This window comes from Portunus trituberculatus, chromosome 45, assembly GCF_017591435.1.
Source record: "Portunus trituberculatus isolate SZX2019 chromosome 45, ASM1759143v1, whole genome shotgun sequence".
In the NCBI taxonomy this organism is placed as follows: Eukaryota; Metazoa; Arthropoda; class Malacostraca; order Decapoda; family Portunidae; genus Portunus; species Portunus trituberculatus.
The window spans coordinates 1,570,001-1,592,500 of NC_059299.1; the positions used below are offsets into that span (position 1 = coordinate 1,570,001).

At 42.0% G+C, this 22,500-nt stretch overlaps 1 protein-coding gene across 2 annotated transcripts in view; it reads right to left on the reverse strand.

Moving 5' to 3' along the window:
• The window catches only part of LOC123519580 (high-affinity choline transporter 1-like), a 146,651-nt gene that overhangs the window by 25,920 nt on the left and 98,231 nt on the right, over positions 1 to 22,500 (reverse strand). For both annotated transcript variants that reach the window (XM_045281003.1, XM_045281004.1), the window contains 2 exons: positions 20,248 to 20,396; positions 3,416 to 3,574 (listed from right to left, as the gene is read on the reverse strand). In XM_045281003.1, coding sequence (XP_045136938.1) covers positions 3,416 to 3,574; positions 20,248 to 20,396 — 308 coding nt within the window. The remainder of the gene's footprint in view (positions 1 to 3,415; positions 3,575 to 20,247; positions 20,397 to 22,500) is intronic.

A 22,500-nucleotide genomic window follows, 5' to 3' on the forward strand; every position in this document is an offset into this window, starting at 1 on the left:
TTTACTACAACTTAAGTATGTAAAGATTTATTTCCTTCAACTTCTGTGTTACCTTGATTTCCTCTTCCCAGTTTTCTACCAGGAAGGAAAATGTGGGGAATATTAGTATTTTTCCTCTCGCTGGCTACTTCAGTATCCTTCCTCGTGGCTTAGTCTGCTCTACTCTAGGCAACGACACACGAGGAGAAAGGATAAAGCGAGTAGGCGAGTGACGCACAGTGCAGCTCAAATCTGGTTTAATCAGACTGTTAAAGAACGGAGAATTATAAAGCGTGTTTTCTCATCTCTTCATATTAAAAACATCAACATTACATAAAAAGAGATGTAGAAATAAGTGAAAATATGCAAAAATGATGGCGAAATGCACAAAAAGATAAGCAAAATACGCGGAAACACATAAAGAAACAGGAAATGAAACAAAAATACGCAAAAAATAAAGAATACACAAACCACAACAAATACACAGCAACAAACGCATGGAACGAGACTGAAACACAAACACAAACACAGTATTGTAGGAGTGACTGTGATCGATATGTCTTCAGTCTCCCTTGCTCACGTGGAATCAAAATCTAGGCTAAAAGAAAACTGATTGCAAGAGAAGCACCACGCAGTCTATTTCGTCCCTTCTCTCTGCAGGTGTGAACGTTGACGCGTTGACTTTGGTGCTAAAAATCAACGTGAAAGAGAGATTCAATTGAGGCTCTGTTTTGTCTCTCCCACGCGTTGAAATCGGACGTAGGGACCAAAAAAGCTGAATTGAATGAGAAGCTTCAGTGGGTTTGCTTTTGTCTTTTTTGTCTTGGTGGTTGAAAGGCTCCAATTAGTCCCTGTTATATCCTTCCTTGCTCGTGTTGTCTTTTTTTTAATTTTTTGTTATATTCTTCCTCCTTGCTCGTGTTGTCTGACGAAGGAGATTTTTGAGTGAGGGATTCCTGTAACTCTGTCCGCGTTGTCTTTTTCCTTAAGTTCACGAGGCATTTCCCTTTTGGTTTCTGGATCTTGCCGAGTCGATGCCTCAGAGGAAACTTCACCGCCATGTAAATTCAAGGAGTTGTTCTGAGAAACTAATAAAACTTCCGAGGTGTCTCAATATTTCGTGTGAGCGGCGTCTGGAGTTGGAGTTGTACGAATAGGGAAACTTTTAAGGAAAAACGAAATGTAATCTTAAGTTTCCGTCCTCTTCAATAAAAGAGGAAAGAGATGAAAGAACAACGATATTTCCCTGTGTCATGAAGAGTTCGAGGAAGTCTTTGTTCTTTCTCGGGACCAAACTCTTTGATAATTGTTTTTTATGTAAGAGGGCAAAAAAAAAAAAATGAATATTAGAAAAAAAGGCCCACTTGAATTGTAGTCTCCATAAAATAATCAAAAGAATTAGTCAAAACTGAAGGACAAATATCTCGACACCTCTCTCTTAAAAGAAGTTAAGTCGTAGGGAGATGGAAATACAGAAGCAGGCAGGGAGCACCAGAGTTTACCAGTGATGATTGGGGCTGGTGACCTGATCTGGTGACTTACTCCGAAGCTTAACATTCATCATAGCAAAGGTGGAAGTTGCAACAAAAACTGACATGCAATATCATACCGTGTCTTGTTTTAGTCATCTTTTTAAATTATTTTCTTTGATTACCATGGTGTGTTATTCAATTTCCGATTTCTATGACTGCTTTTTTTTTCATCTCTTTTTTTTTCTCTCTCTCAAAAACACAATTCGTATATATTTTTTTTATCATCTATCAATTTTTTTTTTCCAATTTTCCTTTTCTGGTGCACAAGTCAATTCTGTCCCGTCCCGTGAGAACATTCCAGCATTTTTTTTCACTTTCAGGATTCACTGCAAGGCTGGATTGGAATGACTGGATGGACTGGAACGATCAAATGTCAAAACGGAAACGCGCGAAAAAAAAAAAAAACAAAAAACTTGAGAATAAAGGAAGAGGACGAAGAGACTATTGATGCATAACTAAAATTTGACTGATGTGAGATAATGTGAAGATTTGCGCATGTGTGTGTGTGTGTGTGTGTGTGTGTGTGTGTGACTTATCTACAATTTTTTATATATTTCTGGTGTAGACACTGGTGTTCGTTGCTGACTCGGCGCTACTGACTGCTGACGTCCTGCTGGTTAGATTAGGTTAGGTTAAGCTGCTGACTCGGCCCTACTGACTCGGCTCTACTGACTTTCTGCTGACTCCCTGCTGATTCTTTGCTGACTCCCTGTTGATTCCCTACCAACTCTCTGCTGACTCTCTATTGATTTTCTGCTGAGTCTCTGCTGACTTCTTGCTGACTTCATGCTGACTCTCTCCTGACTCCCTGCTGATTCTTTGCTGACTCCCTGCTGATTCCCTACTGACTCTATGCTAACTCTTTGCTGACTAAGCTAACTCCCTGCTGACTCTATGCTGACTCCATGCTGAGTCTCTGCTGATTATGCTAACTCCTTGCTGATTCTTTGCTGACTCCTTGCTGATCATATACTGGCTCCCTGCTGACCCCCTGCTAACTCCCTGCTGACTCTATGCTGACTCCCTGCTGATCCCCTGCTGACTCCCTGCTGACTTCCTGCTGACCCTATGCTGACTCCCTGCTGACTCTATGCTGACTCTCTGCTGAGCTTCCTTCACCTCTCCTGACTTCAAAACTTGTAAGCGAGACAAAGATGTATCGAATTTGCTTTTTCTCTTTTTAATTTTCGTTTTTTTTTTCATTTCTCTCTCCAATTAAATGAAAACGAAGCCATTTATCATTCAGGCCTTTTTTTTCTTGCTTTTTTCCATTTTCTGTTTGTCTGATGAAAGAAAACGGGAAGCTGATTTGGATAATTAGTATTTTTTCCTTTTTTTTGTCAATGTTTTCTTAATTTCTTAACATAATTTTCGTTCTCATTATATTTCGACTTGACTCTCTCTCTCTCTCTCTCTCTCTCTCTCTCTCTCTCTCTCTCTCTCTCTCTCTCTCTCTCTCTCTCTCTCTCTCTCTCTCTCTCTCTCTCTCTCTCTCTCTCTCTCTGATCTTAAAAATTGCAAGAATTAAAATGATAAGGTGAAAGAGGAGGAGGAGGAGGAGGAGGAGGAGGAGGAGGAGGAGGAGGAGGAGGAGGAGGAGGAGGAGAAAAAAAGATGAAGGCAAAGAAGAAGAAGAAGAAGAAGAAGATGATGATGATGATGATGATGATGACAATAACGACGAAGCAAGCAACACTCACAACACAACACCACAACACCACAACACCACAAAACTTTATTCTCCTATTCCCTTCTTATCACATCCTCTATTCTTCTCCTATCCCTTCCATCTATGCTTCTTCCATCTCCTTTGCCCCTGTCACGTTCTCTCTTATCCACCTTTCATTACTTTCTCTTCTCCCTTCTTCGTCTTGATTTGATTTGATTTCAAACACAGCACTAACCTGCCAGGGGATGCCGCCGCAGATGAGAAGCACAGCGTAGTCAGCCCACTCTCCCCAAACCCAGGGCGTGTCTGCGGGGATGGAGCCAACCCAGTCCGTCACGTTGGGCGCCAGAGATGCCACCGCCTCGTGCGCTATAGCAAAGGGCACCGTGATCCACTGAAAGGAGAATGTGAGTATTAGGTTTCTGTTACTGCTACTACTACTACTGTTACTGCTGCTGATATTGCTACTGGTGCTACTGCTTCTTCTGCTGCTACTACTACTGATTCTACTGTTATTACTGTTACTACTGCTGCTGCTGTTACTACTACTACTACTATTGCTTCTATTACTATTACTATTACTGGTGCTGCTGCTTCTACTACTACTACTGCTGCTGCTGATACTACTACTACTACTACTACTACTACTACTACTACTACTACTTCTACTACTACTACTACTACTACTACTACTACTACTAAATGGTCAGTTTTCACGAGTGCTGTACATGTCTTTCTCTCTCTCTCTCTCTCTCTCTCTCTCTCTCTCTCTCTCTCTCTCTCTGTGTGCCATTTTCTTAATCACGAGCTAATGGCAAGACGGAGGAACCTTTTCACTGCACCACACCCTCCCTCCTTCCTCTCCTTCGTGACCTTTCTGGATATAGCAGGAACACAGGGACACAGGAACTCAAGTGTCATTTTTCTGCACTTCCCCTTCTGCTGGTGCTATTTTGTACAGGACAGTGTTTTTTTCCCCTTTTCGTCTCTCATTTCTCATCGTCATTAGCTTTATACACGAGGCGAGGGTTGGCTTGCAAAAATACTACGTCAGATTATTATTATTATTATTATTATTATTATTATTATTATTATTATTTATCTTTGTTGAGGGATGTGTTTTGTGTTATTTTGTAAGATTTACACCTGTTACTAAGAATGGAGGAGTGAGTAAGGGCTCGTACACACACACACACACACACACACACACACACACACACACACACACACACACACACACACACTTGTATAATCCACAATACCACGTAAAATATTCTTTCCTTTTTATAAATTCTGAATATAAACTCACATTTTTTCTTCTTCCTCCTCCTCCTCCTCCTCTTCTTCCTCCTCCTCCTCCTCCTCCTCCTCCTCCTCCTCCTCCTTTTTCTTCTCTTCCTCGAGCCGTCAATACTCCAGCTCCTCTTTCTTCAACCATCAATTCTCGAGTCCCGCCCATTATCCACTCAGAGGCTCTCATTGTACCCTTAACACCAGTCTTCTTCCTGCCACTACTTTACTTCATCCCTCCTACTTCCCCTTATTGCTTCCTCTCCCGCCTCCACCACCACCAGCACCGCCATCACCTCCCGTCTCGTCCTTCCACCTTCTTTTCATTTTATTTTTTTCTTCCTTGTGTTATTTTCTATCTCCGGTGTTTTGTCTCCTTTCTTTCATTTCTTCCTCTTCCTCATCCATTAGCACCGTCACAGCTTGTCTTGTCTTTCTACTTCCTTCATTTTTTCTTCTTCTTTCTTCTTGTGTTCTTTTCTCCTCTTCTTCCTCTTCTTTTTTCTTCCTTTCTCTTTCTTCTGTCTCCTTTGTCATATTTTGTCCTCCTTCCTTCATTACTTCTTTTCCCTCCTCCTTCATTTCCTTCTCCTGCCTCGTCCTCCTCCTCCTCGTCGTCGTCCTCCTCCTCCTCCTCCTCCTCCTTCTCTTCCTCTTCTTTATCTTCCTTGCTTTCTTTCTCTGTCTTCTTTGTCATATTTTGTCCTCCTACCTTCATTACTTCCTTTCCCTCCTCCTTCATTTCCTCCTCCTGCCTCGTCCTCTCCTCCTCGTCGTCCTCCTTCTCTTCCTCTTCTACTTTCTTCCTTAATTTTTTTTTCTGTCTTCTTCTTTATCTTATTTTATTCCTCCTTCCTTCATTTCTTCCTCTCCATCCTCCACCATCACCTTGTACTCCTTTTTCTGCTCCTCCTCCTTCGTTCTCTCATATCCACCTTCCTTTATTGCTTTCTATTCTGCCTCCTTCTTTGTCTTATATTGCCCTCCTGCAGTATTACCTGTTCCTGTCTCGTCCTCCTTCTCTTCCTTCTCCTCCTCCTCGTTTTTCGTCCTCTCTTATCCATTTTTTTTCATTACGCTCTTTCTCGCCTCTGTTCAATTTCATCCCTGTGCTCCAGTCTTCTTATAACGCTTGGGTACACTTTTATTTTCTATCATGTCAGTGTTTCTATTGTCTTCTCAGTTTTATGTTCCTTGCTAGCTTCTTTTCTTTCCCCTCCTTCTTCTTCTTCTCAGTACTACAGATGAATATATTTTTTTGTTTGCAAAGTTTTGTGGGGTGTTTTTATATTCCTGGCTTTAAAACTCTCTTGTTCTTGTTCTTCTTGTTCTTTTTTGTTGTGGTTTTTGTTGTTGTTCTTCTTCTACTTCTTCTTTTTCTTCATAAATAGTTTTTTTTTTATGTATCTTAGGGTGTCTTTATATTGCTGGCTTTAAAACTCTCTTCTTCTTCTTCTTCTTCTTCTTCTTCTTCTTCTTCTTCTTCTTCTTCTTCTTCTTCCTCCTCCTCTTTCTCTTTCTCCTCCTCCTCCTCGTTCTATTCAGTATTACGCCTGAACGCATCTCTATTTCCTTTTCTCCTCCTTTTACATTTCCTTCCTTTAAAAACCTTCAATCAAGCTCTCTTCTTCCACTTCCTCTTTCGCTTAGTTATCTCTCCTTCTTCCTAAATTCTCTCTCTACGTCTCCTTTCTTCCTAGCTGCTGTTCCATTCTTCCTCACCCCCAGCTCTCTCTATCCCACACACCGGTCTGCCTTTCATTTCACGAATCACACTTCATTAAATTCTTTTTCCTTCGCTATTTTGTGCTCCAGTATTCGCTCTAGCGTTCTCGTGTCCTTGGTTTCATTACCTCTACCTGTTCCACACATCCTGGCACCCTCCCTCTTCTCCTTTTCCTCGCCCTTCCTCGCGTTCGTCCCCTTTCTCCTCCAGCCACCCTGCCAAGCTGCCTCACTAATTCTTCTCAGCTCTCGTGGTTCAGTTTGAGTTAAAATCTGGAGGTTAAATTCATATGTCTTCTGGTCAAGAAAGAGAGGGAGAGAGAGAGAGAGAGGGAGAGGGAGAGGGAGAAGGAGAGACTGTTCGTGTGTGTGTAAGGAATGAAGAAGGAAAATAAACCCAATGAAACGAAATGAAAGAATGAAAGGAAGGAAGGAAGGGAAAGAAAGGAAGGAAAATGAAAAAGAGTGAATGTAAGGAGCGAGGTGAAGGAAAGGAAAAAGGAGAAGAAGAAGAAAGTAATGGAAAAGCTACAACTGCAAATATAAAAGAGGAACACACTCAGCGCCTCACAAATAGAGAAGAAAAAGAAAACTGAGGACAAAAGAAGAAAAAAAAAGCGAAGATAAAGAAAATTGCAACTCAGAAAAAGAGCAAAAAGTTAAAATAAGAAGAACAAGAACAGAGGAAAAAAAAAAAAATGTCACACTTCACAAATAAAGGAAAACAACAAAACAAAATGAAAACAAGAAAAAACTGAACAAGACAAAAAAAAAAAAAATAACAATGCTATTCTCTCACCTTCAACTCTCACGAAAACCTTGTCTTCACTATGTACACTAACCTGTCTTCAAATATAACAAGAAAAACCTGTACACAAAAGCCTCAAAATACCTCAAAATGGCTCAAAAATGCCTTGAAACGCCTCATAATGTCTCAAAATGCCTTAAAATACCTCAATATGACTTAAAATGCCTCAAAATGTCCCAAAAATGCGTTAAAAGCTTCAAAATGTCTCAAAATGCCGCAGAAATGCCTCAAAATATCTCAAAAAACCTCAAAATGCCTAAAAAATGTTCAAATGCCCAAAGAATGCCTCGAAATGCGTCAAAAATTCTAAAAATGCCTTAAAATGCCTAAAAAGCTTCAAAATCCCTCAAAATACCTTAAAAGCTTCAAAATGCCTCAAAATACCATAAAAACCTTCAACATTTCCCTTCTCGCTGTCTCAAAATGCCTTAAAATGTCTGAAAAGCTTCAAAATGCCCAAAAAATGCCTAAAAAAAACTCCAAATGCCTTAAAATTGCCTAAAAACTCTAAAATGCCTTAAATTGCCTCACAAGCTTGAGAAATTTCCCTCCAAACACGAAATACAAAAATGAAATAGGACACGGAATTTCCACCAGGTGATTTCCAGCAGGTAAGGAAATTTGCAGGTAAATGAGTCACGCCCCGACGCTGCACTACTTCATTCTCTCTCTCTCTCTCTCTCTCTCTCTCTCTCTCTCTCTCTCTCTCTCTCTCTCTCTCTCTCTCTCTCTCTCTCGCATGGTAGAGTAGCCTTCAAGGAAACAAAAGGAGAGGAATAGGAGGAAACGATGATAAGACGGAAGAAAAGATGAAAGCATGAAAGACAAACTGGAGGAAATGAGTGTGGCCGAGGAGGAAAGAAGGAGGAAAGAAGGAAAGAAGGAGGAAGAGAAGGAGGAAGAGAAGGAGGAAGAGAAGGAGGAAGATAAAGGACTGGAGAGAGAGAGAGAGAGAGAGAGAGAGAGAGAGAGAGAGAGAGAGAGAGAGAGAGAGAGAGAGAGAGAGAGGCAATACACTCAAGATAAGGGAGGACGTAAAAATACAAGAATTGCAGGAAATAAATAAGAAAACAAACATACTGAAAGATTCTCGAGGCTAAAAAGACAAGAAATTAACAAATGGACATAAAAAAAGAACAAAAAAAAGAGAGAGAGAGAGAGAGAGAGAGAGAGAGAGAGAGAGAGAGAGAGAGAGAGAGAGAGAGAGAGACGCCCACTGCAGTCACCCTTCCAAACATTCCAAACACACAGACACCCAGTTAATCACGAGGTTATTGGGTTTTCTACACCAACATCTGGAAGTGGCGGGAACGTTAGCAAGGCGTCAAAACAAGACAGGACACGAGAGATTTGGGTTCTAATTGCTCTCTCACCACGACTAATTTCTAAGGGCACAGAGATAATTAGCCATGTTTTCTAGAGTGTTTTTTCCTAGTTAATAATGTAGAATGTAGTGTCACTTTGCCTCTAGGATTGTAAAACCACCTTAAAAATTGCTCTTCTCTCTCATTACGACTGATTTCCAAAGCCACAGGGATGATTAGCCGGGTTTTCTATAGTGTGTTTCCAGTTAATAATGTAGAAATCTTGTCACTCTGCCTCTAGGATTGTAAAAAAACACCTTAAAAATCGCTCTTCTCTCTCTCTCTCTCTCTCTCACTACGAATGTTTTCCAAGGCCACAGAGATAATTAGCGGGATTTTCAAGAGTGTTTCTCCAGTTAATAAAGCAAAAATCTTGTCAATCTGCCTCTAGAACAGTAAAAACAACATCAAAACTCGTGAAAACGTAAATAAAGTCTCTAAATAGCAGAAGTGAAGCGCAGAAGTGTTTGAGAATACTGTTCCTGGGTGTGAGTGAGTCAGGCTAATGAAAAAACAGCTACCCTTGTTACCACCTCCTTAAGGCTGACTGTGTGTGTGTGTGTGTGTGTGTGTTTTCCAGTTCCTAGTCTTTGCCGCGGGTTTAGAGTTTAAATCAAAGTCACGAGAAGGAACTGTGTGTATTTCAGGATCCTTCATCTCTTTTGCCACGTGGAGAAATGAAAATGGTTTGTGTTTTGAGTCATGATAAAGTAGTGGTTCTGTTTTCAGGCTGTGGTGTAATGGTGGGTGTTTTCTCTGAAGCTGCAATGAAAAGTGGATATTCTCAAGTGTTCCATCTCTATTTTATTACCAAGTGAAAGAATGAAGTGAATTTACGCATTTTCTCTCTGTCTCTCTGTCTCACTCTGTGTCTCTGTCTCTCTGTTTCTCTCTCTCCATCTTACTAAAGCTTCCGTGACTTCCTCTTCTACTAATATTCACATCAGTTCTTCTCTCACTATCTTTTCTTATTTCTATCTTTATCTTTATCTTCTTGCTTGATTCTTGCCTTCACTTTAAGTCTCCCATATTGATTTACACAAAGAGAACAAGTTTATCTCTACAGGTAATCACAAGTAACGGTTTTAGTCTAGTCTCACGCTCACCGCCCTTGTCACGTCGAGAAGGTGTCTGTTCCCAAGCCCGTGATAATTGGCAGGTACTTCATCTGCAAGGCTCTCGTTCATTGGGACACATACAGTGATCTCGTTATGTAAATTGGACTCAAGATACACGTTAACAGAGACGCGCCTGGCTTGTCTGACGCAGCGGGTAATGAACGCACCTCAAACTCATCGAAGCAACTCAAAGGCCGCGAGGAAACTACAGAGACACACCAAAATACCGCCCAGGTCATCAGGTATTCAGAGGGCGTGGTGGTGCGGCGTCCCTATTGGTTAATTCATGCGCCACTCTGACACCCCAGACCATCGTGTGCTGCGGTGTTCTATAGGGACGTATTCAGAAACGCTTTGCTCTCTCACCACGACTATTTTTCAAGACCACAGGGATGATTAGCGAGGTTTTCAAGAGTGTTTCTTCAGTTTCCAGTTCTCCAGTTCTCCAGTTTCAAGACATTTGTTCCTTAATCTTAGCTAACTCTTCTCTTTTCTTGAAGGTAACCAACACAAGTTTCTTCTTATATTTTGTTGCCCATGGCTGTCTTCCCTCCCGCATAAAAAGTTAATAATGTAGATATTTTGTATTAAAGGGGTTAGAGACATACTATGAACGAAACATGGAATTGTGAATGCGTTAACTTATCTATTCATTTATTCTTACGTAAGAGGCGCACCGCTCATGGGCAGCAAAACTAAGAGAAAGGAAGAAAGATAAAAGAGTCACATTGAGTCCCCGGTCCCAGAAGAGAATCAGAAAGCAGTAAAGAAAACGGACAACTCTGAATTTCAAAGTGGAGACAAAAACCAGCAATTATGAAGGAAAAATAAGCAATTACCAAACTTACTGACAGGATTATTTTTTCTTTTTTCTTTCTCTTTTCTTTCTTCATTTCATTTCCTTTCCTTTTTCTTTTTTTTTTTACAAGAACGATGTTTCCTCCTCCTCCTCCTCCTCCCTCCTCCTCCTCCTCCTCCTCCTCCTCCTCCTCCTCCTCCTCTTTAGTATATTCCTCTCTGTAATTTCTTCTTTCATCTTTAAGCTTCAGGGATCAAAGATGCGCTCTCTCTCTCTCTCTCTGTATGTGTGTGTGTGTGTGTGTGTGTGTGTGTGTGTGTGTGTGTGTGTGTGTGTGTGTGTGTGTGTGTGTGTGTGTGTGTGTGTGTGTGAGAGAGAGAGAGAGAGAGAGAGAGAGAGAGAGAGAGAGAGAGAGAGAGAGAGAGAGAGAGAGAGAGAGAGAGAGAGAGAGAGAGAGAGAGAGAGAGAGAGAGAGAGAGAGAATGAGTTTTTAAGCCTATCGAATTGAAGTCCATCTCCCACCTCTCTCTCTCTCTCTCTCTCTCTCTCTCTGACCCCATCGGATGCTCGGGAATATGTTAAATAATTCCTTAAGGTCTGCTGGGGAGAGATATCCAACATTAGGCATTCAGACCCTTGTTGTGGCTGGCGACTGTTTAATGAAGGAGCTGAACTAAAAACGAAACCCTTCCTCTTCTTCTCCCTTCCTCCCTTTCTCCCTTCAACACAAAGACCTAGACACCTTTCACAGATAGAGAGGCGCGTAGGTAGATTGAAAGACAGGTAAAGAAAAAACAGAATAAAGATAATAATACACTAAAACACGTAGCAATTTAACCCTTTCTTCGCTTTCCTAATAAAGATAGACGGGCTTCATAGACAGAGTAAGATGATAGACAGATTGAAAGACAGACAGATTAAATAAATACCGTGGCAATCAGAAAAAATATACTAAATAAAACAGCAATTTAACCCTTTCTTCTCTTTCCCCATAAAGAAAGACGGCCTTTATAGACAGAGGAGTAAGCTGACAGACAGATAGAAAGACAGATGGATAAGAAAAACCGTAGCACTTGAAAGAATACACTAAGACAGACAGCAAATTAACTCCTTTCTTCCTTTTCCCTACAAAAATAAACGGTCTTCTCAATTTGACGGACAGATGGAAAGACAGACAGATGAAATAAATACTATAGCACAGAAAAGAATATACTAAAACAGACAGCAACTTAACCCTTTCTTGCCCCATTTCCCTCCATAGACAGCGGAGTAAGTTGACACAGACAGAAAGACAGGTAGACAGATAGACAGAAACACATCAAAAACTCGTAGCACTTAGAATACACTAGAAGAGGGAGCAAATAAAGTAGAAGACATGAATTATAAAAGTTCATAGGAAGGAGGATGCTACAGGTGGAAGACGGAGGCGTAGGCGATGACGAAGGCGGAGACGGAAAGGAGGACAAACTCAACCAAATAAAAAACAAAACAAAAAAACAATCACAACACGAAGCTAATTGACAGAGTGACACACTGGCGATACTAGAGGCTGGAAAAAAATATCAAACCAACGCGGAACTTAGATATGGGAGCGTAAATGATGCCAGGAAGAAGAAGATGAAGAAGAAGAAGAAGAAGAGAAGAAGAAGAAGAAGAAGAAGAAGAAGAAGAAGAAGAAGAAGAAGAAGAAGAAGAAGAAGAAGAAGAAGAAGAAGAAGAAGAAGAAGAAGAAGAAGAAGAAGAAGAAGAAGAAGAAGAAGAAGAAGAAGAAGAAGAAGAAGAAGAAGTAGAAGAGGAAAAAAAGAAGAGAGAGAGAGAGAGAGAGAGAGAGAGAGAGAGAGAGAGAGAGAGAGAGAGAGAGAGAGAGAGAGAGAGAGAGACCTGACCTTCACTGGACACGTCAGGACCATAGCCAAGAAAGCCGCATGGAAACTTAGTTGCATCCGGCGCGTCTCACATCTCCTCGACTCCCAGGGAATCTCCACCCTATATGCAGCTCAAGTCCGCCCCCTCATGGAGTATGCCCCTCTCACCTGGTTGTCCTGCCCCCCTCATACTTAAGCCTTCTTGACAAGATCCAGCATCGAGCACAACGCTTGATACGTCTAAAGGCCCCGCCAGACCAGCCGTCCCCTACCATGCAGCCTCTTCAGCAGCGTCGTGATGTGGCAGGGTTGTGTGTCATCTTCAAGACTCATAAGCAAGGCGCCCCGCACCTGACTGCACTCCGCCAGCCCTGGGCTCAGCCACATGGCCACACCACCAGAGCTGCCACATCCAGGGTTCACCAACTCGTCGTCCCTTTTGCTAGGACGGAGACCTTCCTTCGCTCCTTCCTTCCACGTTACACGCGAATGTGGAACCATCTGGTTATGCAGACACAGCTTCACTACACCACCTCCCTACACACCTTTAAGTCTGCTGCCAATGCATGGATTAAACAACCATAGCATGTAAATAGCACATGTACTGTACGTGTTTGTATAATTGGTAATTTCGTTTTGCATATTTTAGTTGTTCCATGTATTTAATTCCATGTCAAAGACAGTTTTCAGCAACTCTACTGAAGCTCTTCACTAACCAATGTATAAAAAATACGTAAAAAAAAAAAGAGAGAGAGAGAGAGAGAGAGAGAGAGAGAGAGAGAGAGAGAGAGAGAGAGAGAAGAGGTGAATAATCTACTAAGGTGTAATGTACTACTGCAATCTTCCTTCCTGCCACCATCGCCTCCCTTCCGCCCGTCACAACCACTAACCCAGAGTCCCTAATGTAATTGCCTTCATCTCCCTCTTCAACAATGGTGGGCTCGAAATTACTACCAATCATTAAAGCTGGTCAGTTCACTCGTGTCCACTCCGCCTTTACCCAATGATCCAGAACACCTGACTGGCCCTCCATGTGACAGCGGCAGTGTGTTATGGTGTTGTCTGTAGTATATTTTGGTGGTAACTGTATGATAAACGAGGCCATCAGGTCGTTAGCCACAAGTGAATAGGATACTTTAGCCCCCTTCAGTACCAGGGCACGTTTCCATATTCACTCTGCTTACTGTTTGGTGATTTTATACAGCTTCAGAAGCTCATGTGGGGGGAATAAAATGGTGAAGACTTCGGCCATAAGTCTTCTGACCTCCACAGATCCTTTCTAATGTTAATAAAAAGGTCTAACCGAACACAAATCTCTAGGTAAAAAAAGAATTCCAGTATTGAAGAGTTTATAACTAAAAAATACTTTAAAATTCCACAGATATCAGTAATAATAACTTTCTCCTTACATTCCCCAGCGTTACTCGGAAAACTATTTGTTGCTTCCACTTGTCAATGTAATAGAAGGAGGTGGCGCCTTGGGAAAACCTCCACGTGGCAGCCATACCACTTTCTTATCTCGGGAGAGACTGATTTAGGCTTACGGGGCCGTCGTGTGCTGCGTTCGGGGCGTGCTGGAGGATCGAGGAGGGGTCGGATGCGAAAGTAATAAAGCTCCTGTTTCGTTCGTTAACTTGAGGACGTTTCGAGGAGAACCTGGCGGGTCTTGACGGAACCTGACAGGAACTGACGGGACCTGATGGGATATTACAGAAGGGAAGGCGAGAAGTGCGAGGCTGGATGGGGCTGAGAAAGGGACCGTATTGCTGGTGTCTTTAGTTATTTGTCTGTGTGCCACTCTATTTTGGGTACTGTGTCCTGTGTGTCTATCTGTATCTTGTGTTCCGTGTGTTTTCTTTCGTGTTTCGTGTGTCTCGTGCTGTGTTTTGCCCTGCTTGTCTCGAGTCTCGTGTCTTTTATGGAGTCAATTCGCTGGAGCATCAGAGAGGATTTGCCGCAACGAGGGTCAGGAGATGGCGGCAGTCAGGTTCGGTTTAGAGGATGTGAAGTGTGTTGAAGTGCCAGAGTAAAGATGAAATTAGCTTCGCATGAGAGAGACTTGCTTACTAAAACAACTGAAGTCACGGAAATAAAACAAAATGAAAGTAAAAGAAGGAAAAAAAGAGAGTGAAGGAGAGAGAAAAAAAAATGACTTGAAGTGCCACATGTAGGATAAACTAGCCTCGCATAAGAGAGACTCAAATCTTACAACAAATGAGAAAAAAAAGAAAGAAAAAAAAGAAAAAAAGAGAAAGAGAATGAAAAAAACACCAAACATTACAACGAAAGAAAAAAAAGAAAAGAAAAAAAGAAAAAAAACATGAAAAACCAACATAAAACACAAACACACAAGAACGAACCAAACTACCTACAGAGATAGAGATAGAGAGAGAGAGAGAGAGAGAGAGAGAGAGAGAGAGAGAGAGAGAGAGAGAGAGAGAGAGAGAGAGAGAGAGAGAGAGAGAGAGAGAGAGAGAGAGAGAGAGAGAGAGAGAGAGAGAGAGAGAGAGAGAGAGAGAGAGAGAGAAAGAGAGAGAACACACTACTCACTACTTTCTCTGTTATTTTATGTGAGCTTCCTTGGCCAGACACACGGAAGGGTTCATTCTCGCAGTGTTTGGTGAGGTAGACGAGGCAAGAGGCTCCGTCACCTTTGATCCCCGGCTCTTTTATCTTTATGACTCAGGTAATTGTGGGAGTTTGTTTGTATATACGTGTTAAATGCAGTGGAACAGAAGCTAGGATGTACGGAGGAGGAACAGAGAGAGAGAGAGAGAGAGAGAGAGAGAGAGAGAGAGAGAGAGAGAGAGAGAGAGAGAAAGGAGTGAGGGAAATAATGGAGGGGTGGAAGAGAGGGAGGAGGAGGAGGAAGAGTGATAAAACTGCGTATCTAAACAGGCAGCAACGAGATACACACACACACACACACACACACACACACACACACACACACACACACACACACACAGAAAATGTCACAAACCTTTGCCTCCTGTCCGTCGCGGGTGACACACGAGGCAAGACAGGACACGCTGATCCAGACACACAAAATTTGCATCACACACGACACCGGAAACTGTTCTTTTGAATTTCGTAGGTAAGACAACACACACACACACACACACACACACACACACACACACACACACGGAAAAAAAGCCAAAAAGAGGCCAAGTTTTTTTTATGCAAGAGGGAAACTAGCTAAGGGAAAAAAAAGATAAAAGGCACTCTTAATTAAAATGCTAGTTCCCTTAAAGATTGGTGAAGAATTAGACAAAATTTAGGGACAAATGTCTTGAAACCTCCCTCTTAAAACTTGAGCTAATTTAACAAAACCCATTTCTTAAACCTAACCTAACCTAACCTAACCTAACCTAACCTAACCAAACCTAACCTAACTTAACCAAACCTAACCTAACCTAACCAAACCTAACCTAACCAAACCAAACCTAACCTAACCAAACCTAACCTAACCTAACCAACCTAACCAAACCAAACCTAACCTAACCTAACCAAACCTAACCTAACCTAACCTAACCTAACCAAACCCTAACCTAACCTAACCTAACCTAACCTAACCTAACCAAACCTAACCTAACCTAACCTAACCTAACCAAAACCTAACTTAACCAAACCTAACCTAGCCTAACCAAACCTAACCTAACCTAACCAAACTTAACCTAACCTAACCTAACTCTACACACCTTCCTTTTACACCTGTAGAATTAGCTTTACCTGGATAACAAGCCCACAGACACACACCTTCAATCCTTCAATCACCTGCCCTGAACACGTCACTGATAAAGATAAACAGCACCACACAGCAGAACAGCCTTCTTTACACATCGTCTGGTAATCTCGTAATGCTCAGCCAGGTAACAAAAACACACGTACTTATTTCATTTTCTCTCTTTTCTACGCCTCTCTTTTGTATCTCTACCTCCTTCTTCCTTTCTCACGCACTATTCTATCTCTTTCAGCATTTACTCCTGTCTCACTCCCATTTATTTTCTATTCTCTTTTATCTCTACGTCAGTCCTCTTTCATTCCTCATACACTATTCTATTTCTCTCTCTCTCTCTCTCTCTCTCTCTCTCTCTCTCTCTCTCTCTCTCCTTTCTCACACACTATTTTATCTCTTTAAGCATTTACTCCTGTCTTACTAACATTCTTTTTCAATTTCTATCTCTCTCTCTCTGTCTTTTATCTCTACGTCCGTCCTTCTCTTTCCTTCCTCACTTACTATTCAATTTCTATATCTCTCTCTTTTATCTCTCTGTGGCCTTGGAAAATAGTCGTGGTGAGAGAGTAAAACGTTTTCAATCAAGTTTTTACGGTTCTAGAGACAGTGATGACAATATTTCTACATTATTAACTGGAGAAACACTTGAAAATCCCACTTATCTTTTTCTACCTTTCTGATCCTTACACTCTCTTATCTTTTTCTACCTCATCCTTTTTTTCCCTTTTAGCTCTGTTCTTTTTCCTTTGTCCCTCTCTGTTCCTCCCTCCTCCGCACGTCTCGCCTGTGTGTCTCTAGGAAGGCGGAGGAGGTACAAGAGTTTAAGGTTTAGTGGCACAGTCATCTCGTAATTCCGTATGCAGGTGGCTGGTGTGACAGGAGCAGTGGCAGTGTTCTTTGTATTCGTATTCCTCACTCGTTTTGTTTTCATGAATGCAGTGGTGGAAAAGAATAGCCAGTGTGTGTGTGTGTGTGTGTGTGTGTGTGTGTGTGTGTGTGTGTGTGTGTGTGTGTGTGTTGGGTGGGTTAAGAGAAGTGTTGAATTTGTGATGTGTGTGTGTGTCTGTTTATCTCCTGCTTTTGTTGTTTCTGCTTTTTGATCGTGTGAGAAAGCAAAGGGACACGAGAAGTTCTAAATGGAAAGGGACAATTTTTCGTTTTCTTTCATAAACGATACAAAAACTGAAAAAAAGCGGAAAAAAGTGTCCAATGATTTTTTTTTTTATATATTCTAATACGAAAAAAGACGAAAGGAAAACACAAACCACTGAGGCGAGAGGAAACAAAAATGAATACAGCACAGAAGATATAAGCGATTGAATAACTGTTCTTCCCCTCCTCTCTCTCTCTCTCTCTCTCTCTCTCTCTCTCTCTCTCTCTCTCTCTCTCTCTCTCTCTCTCTCTCTCTCTCTCCCGGAAGCTAAATCAAATTAGGACGAAACTCACCCAGACCCACGCAAACACCCACACACACACACACACACACACACACACGAGGCGTCTTACAAGAAGTGTTTTCGAAAGCAACAGACACTTCACACAGGTAGGGACGAGAAAAGTGAGAGGAGAAAATTTACTATATTGCTTTCAGCCTCCATGTCTTTCAAACACCTCCCGGCCAACCTATCTGTCTGCCTGTCTGTCTGCCTGCCTGCCTGTCTGTCTGTCTGTCTTTTTCCCTCTCCCCGAGCCCTGAAGGTGATGACAAGCAGACAAACAGACATTTGTTGAAGTTGGTGAAGTTTTCGGGATTTTTTTTCATCAGCAGGAAGAGAAAAATGTTAACCTGAGATGTGGAAACCGTGAAGTGACAGAGAGAGAGAGAGAGAGAGAGAGAGAGAGAGAGAGAGAGAGAGAGAGAGAGAGAGAGAGAAATAAAAACACATCTCTCTCTCTCTCTCTCTCTCTCTTTCTTTTTCTCTCCATCCTTTCAGGTAAAAAACGAAGTGAGGGAAAAGGGAAATGCAATAACAGGAAGAAAAAAAGTGAAAAAGAAAGAAGAGGAAAACTTAGGAATTTGACCCAAACAGGCGTGACACAATGACAGGAAAAGAAGGAAAAGAAAAAAGTAACTAATGGATTTTTCTTAATGCAAACAATATGTCACTTACACTCGTTCTTCTCTTCCTCCTCTCCTCCTCCTCCTCCTCCTCCTCCTCCTCCTCCTCCTCCTCCTCCTCCTCCTCCTCCTCCTCCTCCTCCTCTTCTCCTTCGTCTTCCTTCTCCTCTCTCTTTTTTTCTTCTTCTTTTTCTCCTTCTCCTCCTCCTCCTCCTCCTCCTCCTCCTCCTCCTCCTCCTCCTTCTCCTCCTCCTCCTCCTCCTCCTTCTCTTCCTCTTCTTCTTCTTCTTCTTCTTCTTCTTCTTCTTCTTCTTCTTCTTTTTCCTTCCTTCTCCTTGTTTATTCTTCCCTATATCTTACCGTAATCTTTCTTTTTCGTTTATATTCCTGTATTTCCATCTTGTGTGTTTGTTTCTCCTCTTCCTCTCTTAGCTTTCCACCTCTTTTTTTTTTATCACTTACTCGATTCACCCTTATCATTTCTCTACCTTTTCAACCTTTTCCTCTTTAAATTTCCTCTACCTCCTTTGTTACCTCCACACGCATGGTCTCTTCTACCTCCTCCTCCTCCTCCTCCTCCAACTTTCTCCTAATTTTTTTTCCTCTCATCTCGCGTCAACAACCTGGGAAGGGGGTCGCTTTGTATAATCTTCCCCTTACACATCTCTCACGCGGTAAAGATTTGTGCGCTGAGACTCAGAGAAGCGTCAGCTCAACACTCAGATATGAAATAGTTTACGGTAGTTTTCATAACATGTTTTTCTCGTGTTTCATCTTCTCCTTCTGTTCTGGTAAGGTTCTTGTTTTTTTTTTTTAAATTACATCTGTGTCTCATTCTTTACTTATTTTCTTCGTCTTCTTTTTTTCTCTATTTTTGTAATTTCTTTCTTCGTTTATGTCTTCTTTATTTTCTGCATCATTTGTTTCTTATTTATTTTCTTCGTCTTCCTTCTTCTCTCTATTCGTTGTCCTTTCTTTCTGTCTATTCTTCGTTTATGTCTTCTTTTTTTTCTTCATCATCATCTGTTTCTTATTCATTTTTTCGTCTTTCTTCTTCTTTCTACTCCATGTCCTTTCTTTCAGTCTATTCTTCGTTTATGTCTTGTTCTTCTCCTTCACCACCATCATCATCATCATCTTGTAACTCTTCTCTCACATATTCCATCACGTATTTCATCTTCTGTTTCTTTTCTGCTTAGATTTTTACTTCTTTTCTCATGTTCTGTTTTTCATTCTTTATTCCTTTTCTTCGTCTTTCTTCTCCTCTTCATTCTCTTTCAATCTTCTCACTTATTTCTCCTCCTTCACCACCACCATCACCATCACCATCTTGCCTAACTCTCCCCTTATATATTCCATCACCACCTATTTTCTTCATCTTCCTTCTCCTCTCCATTCTTTACCCATTCTTTCAATCTTTTCTTCGCTTATTTCTCTTCCTTCACCATCACCATCACCATCTTGCAATTCTTCCCTCACGTATCCATCACCATCATTCCTTCCATCACTCTCTCTGCTTTCATGTAAATTTTCTCGCTTCATTTCATCCCCTTCTCCTCCCAGACAGCTCGAACGCACCCTCAAGGTCTTCATGTCTTCGTCTTAAAGCGCTTCCTTCCTCTCCTTATCTCATTGCTGCTAATTGTCAAGAAGGAAGGAAAGGAGAGCGGGTTCTTGTCACACATTCCCCTACGCATCCTTACCCCTCTGAAGGTGTCCCAAGTGTTGATGCCTTTGAAGAGGGCACATTGCACTTTCAGGAGGGCGTCTAGCAAGACGAGACCATTGGGAGGAAGTGATGAGTGAGGTGAGAGAAGTTGGTGCATGTGTGGTGAAGGGTGTGTGTGTGTGTTGGGAGGAGACACTGTATATACACAAGTCCAGGGCAGGTTTAAGGTGTTAAGAACTGCTTGCAAATTATTTTCCAACTATCTGGACACCATTTGGACACTATCTCTGAGCTACGTTTGCTGACACGGGAGGATTCAGTAAACAGAAACATCCTTCCACGAAAAGGAAAGCCTGCTGTTGTCTGGCGAGCTTTTGTAATATTTCATCCTCTGCAGTTCGGCCAGCCAGCCATGAAAGCAGCTAACCAGACACCCACACCCACCCACACCCACACACACACACACACACACACACACACACACAATTACGTACTCACCAAGCCAATAAAGATACAGAAAAGCTTCACCACATCAGTATAAGCAACAGAATAGACTATTATTATTGCTATCATTATCATTATTACTAAACTCACGTACTCACTCACACACACACAGTCACGTACTCACCAAGCCAATGAAGATACAGAAGAGCTGCACCACATCAGTATAAGCAACAGAGTAGAGACCTCCGAAGAGAGTGTACAGCACCGCGATGGCCGCCGAGACGATGATGGAGAGAGTGTTGTTGATATCCAAGATGACGGCCAGCGTGGAGCCTGCGAGGGAGCGTTGAAGTGTTTAAAGTGTCTAGAATGCAACTGGTGTGATTACTGGGGTTGATTAGAGTGTGCAGGAGTCCAGATAGAGTAAAAAAATGAGAGTTGAAGTGGTAGAAGAGGGAGCGTTATTCCCATTACGAGACTGAAAGGATTCCGTGTCGTGGAAACCAAAAGGCGATTTTGAGGTAAAGAACGGGATGAACTGGCGGGAGAATCAGGGAGGGTGTGGGATTGTGCTATTTTGACCTGAAAGAGACTGGGAGGGACAGAAAAAGTGTGGAATTGGCTTACTGCAGGACTGGGAGAGACTGGGAGGGACTGGGAGGGACAGGAAAGGTGTGGGATCGTGTTATTTTGAACTGAGACAGACTGGGAGAGACTGGAAGAGATTAGGAGATACCGGGAGGGACTGGGAGACACTGGGAGATACTGGGAGGGCATGGGAGAGATTAGGAGAGACTGGGAGACACTGGGAGATACTGGGAGACACTGGGAGTGACTAGGAGAGACTGAGGGAGGCTGGGAGATACTGGGAGAGACTGGGAGAGACTGGGAGAGACTGGGATAGACTGGGAGGGACTGGGAAAGACTATGGGAGACTGGGGAAGACTGGGAGGGATTGGAACTGGTGGAGAGAGTGGGTGTGCTGTATCACGTTACTGGGAGAGACTAAAAGTGTTGTAAAGTGTACTGGGAGATTGAATGCTGTGTGTTATTTTGATGGGATTAGTAAAGAGGTGAGGATTATAAACTTTGTAACTAGCATCTCTCTCTCTCTCTCTCTCTCTCTCTCTCTCTCTCTCTCTCTCTCTCTCTCTCTCTCTCTCTCTCTCTCATTTTTTCATCTCCAGTTTTCCAGTTTTCCAGTTTTCCAGTTTGTCACTCCTTCCTCTTCATATTTTTCTGTTTTATGTATGCGTTTTTTTTTTCCTGTTTTATCTTTTCTTTTTCATGTTCGTAGTATGTTTCCTTTTCCCTCCCCATCCTCATTTCCTCTTGCTGGTTTCATTCTTTATCCCTGTTCTTTATCATCTCGTTGTGTCTCTTCTCTTGTTCTCTTTTATCTCTCACTGTCACTTATTTCTCCTATCTTTCTATTGCTAAGCTTCATTTTTTTTCCCCTCACTCATTTCCATCCATCTCCTTTTTTACTTTGAATCCTTTCCACAGTCCTCGAATATTCTACTTCATTTTTATTTTTCCCTTCCAAGATCTCCATATTTTTTTTCAGTCTTTTTTCCCTCCATCCATAACCTACTTTCTTGATTCATTCTTGTTCTTTTTCATCTGCATCTTCCTTCACGATTGAACTTCTCTCTCATCCTCGGTTTTTTCTCTCTTTCTCTCACTTTTACAACTTTTCACGTCAGTCTCCCTCCTTGACACACATCCACAGGGAGATTCCTGCTGCAGATATATGGGTTAAGTTGAAAATCCTACGTGTTTGAGTCAGTCCTACAAAAGGGCACCAAGATATCTGGAAAGTCACCTACACGCATTCTTACACACACACACACACACACACACACACACACACACACACACACACACACACACACACATACATATGGACTCTCTACACACGCATGGACTCTCTCTCTCTCTCTCTCTCACACACACACACACACACACACACCTAAACACACACACACGTAGCACATCTCATCATGCAAAAAATACACGAAGGAATGAGAGAACAAAATGAAGACGAATAGGGGCACTGAAGATGAGGTACAGGAGCCATAACACACTGACAAAGCCCCACTAAGCCCTGCCAAGCAACACAAGAGACTTAAGAAGCTGCCCAACACACACAAAGGAGAAGACAACAAAAAGAAACTGGCCCACATAAGAGATAACAAGCAGGAGAGGCGAGCTATGAAGAGCTATGACACAAACTAACAAGACTACTTTATAACACCACACAAAACAGACACAGAGGAGAGAGAGACGCCAGTATTCAGAAACGCCTTCCCTTCTCAGTACGACAATTTACCAAGGCCACAGAGACGACTAGCAGAGTTTTTGAGACGGCTTTTCCTTTTAATAAACCAGATATCTTGCCAATCTATCATCACAACCATAAAAATACTCTTAAAAA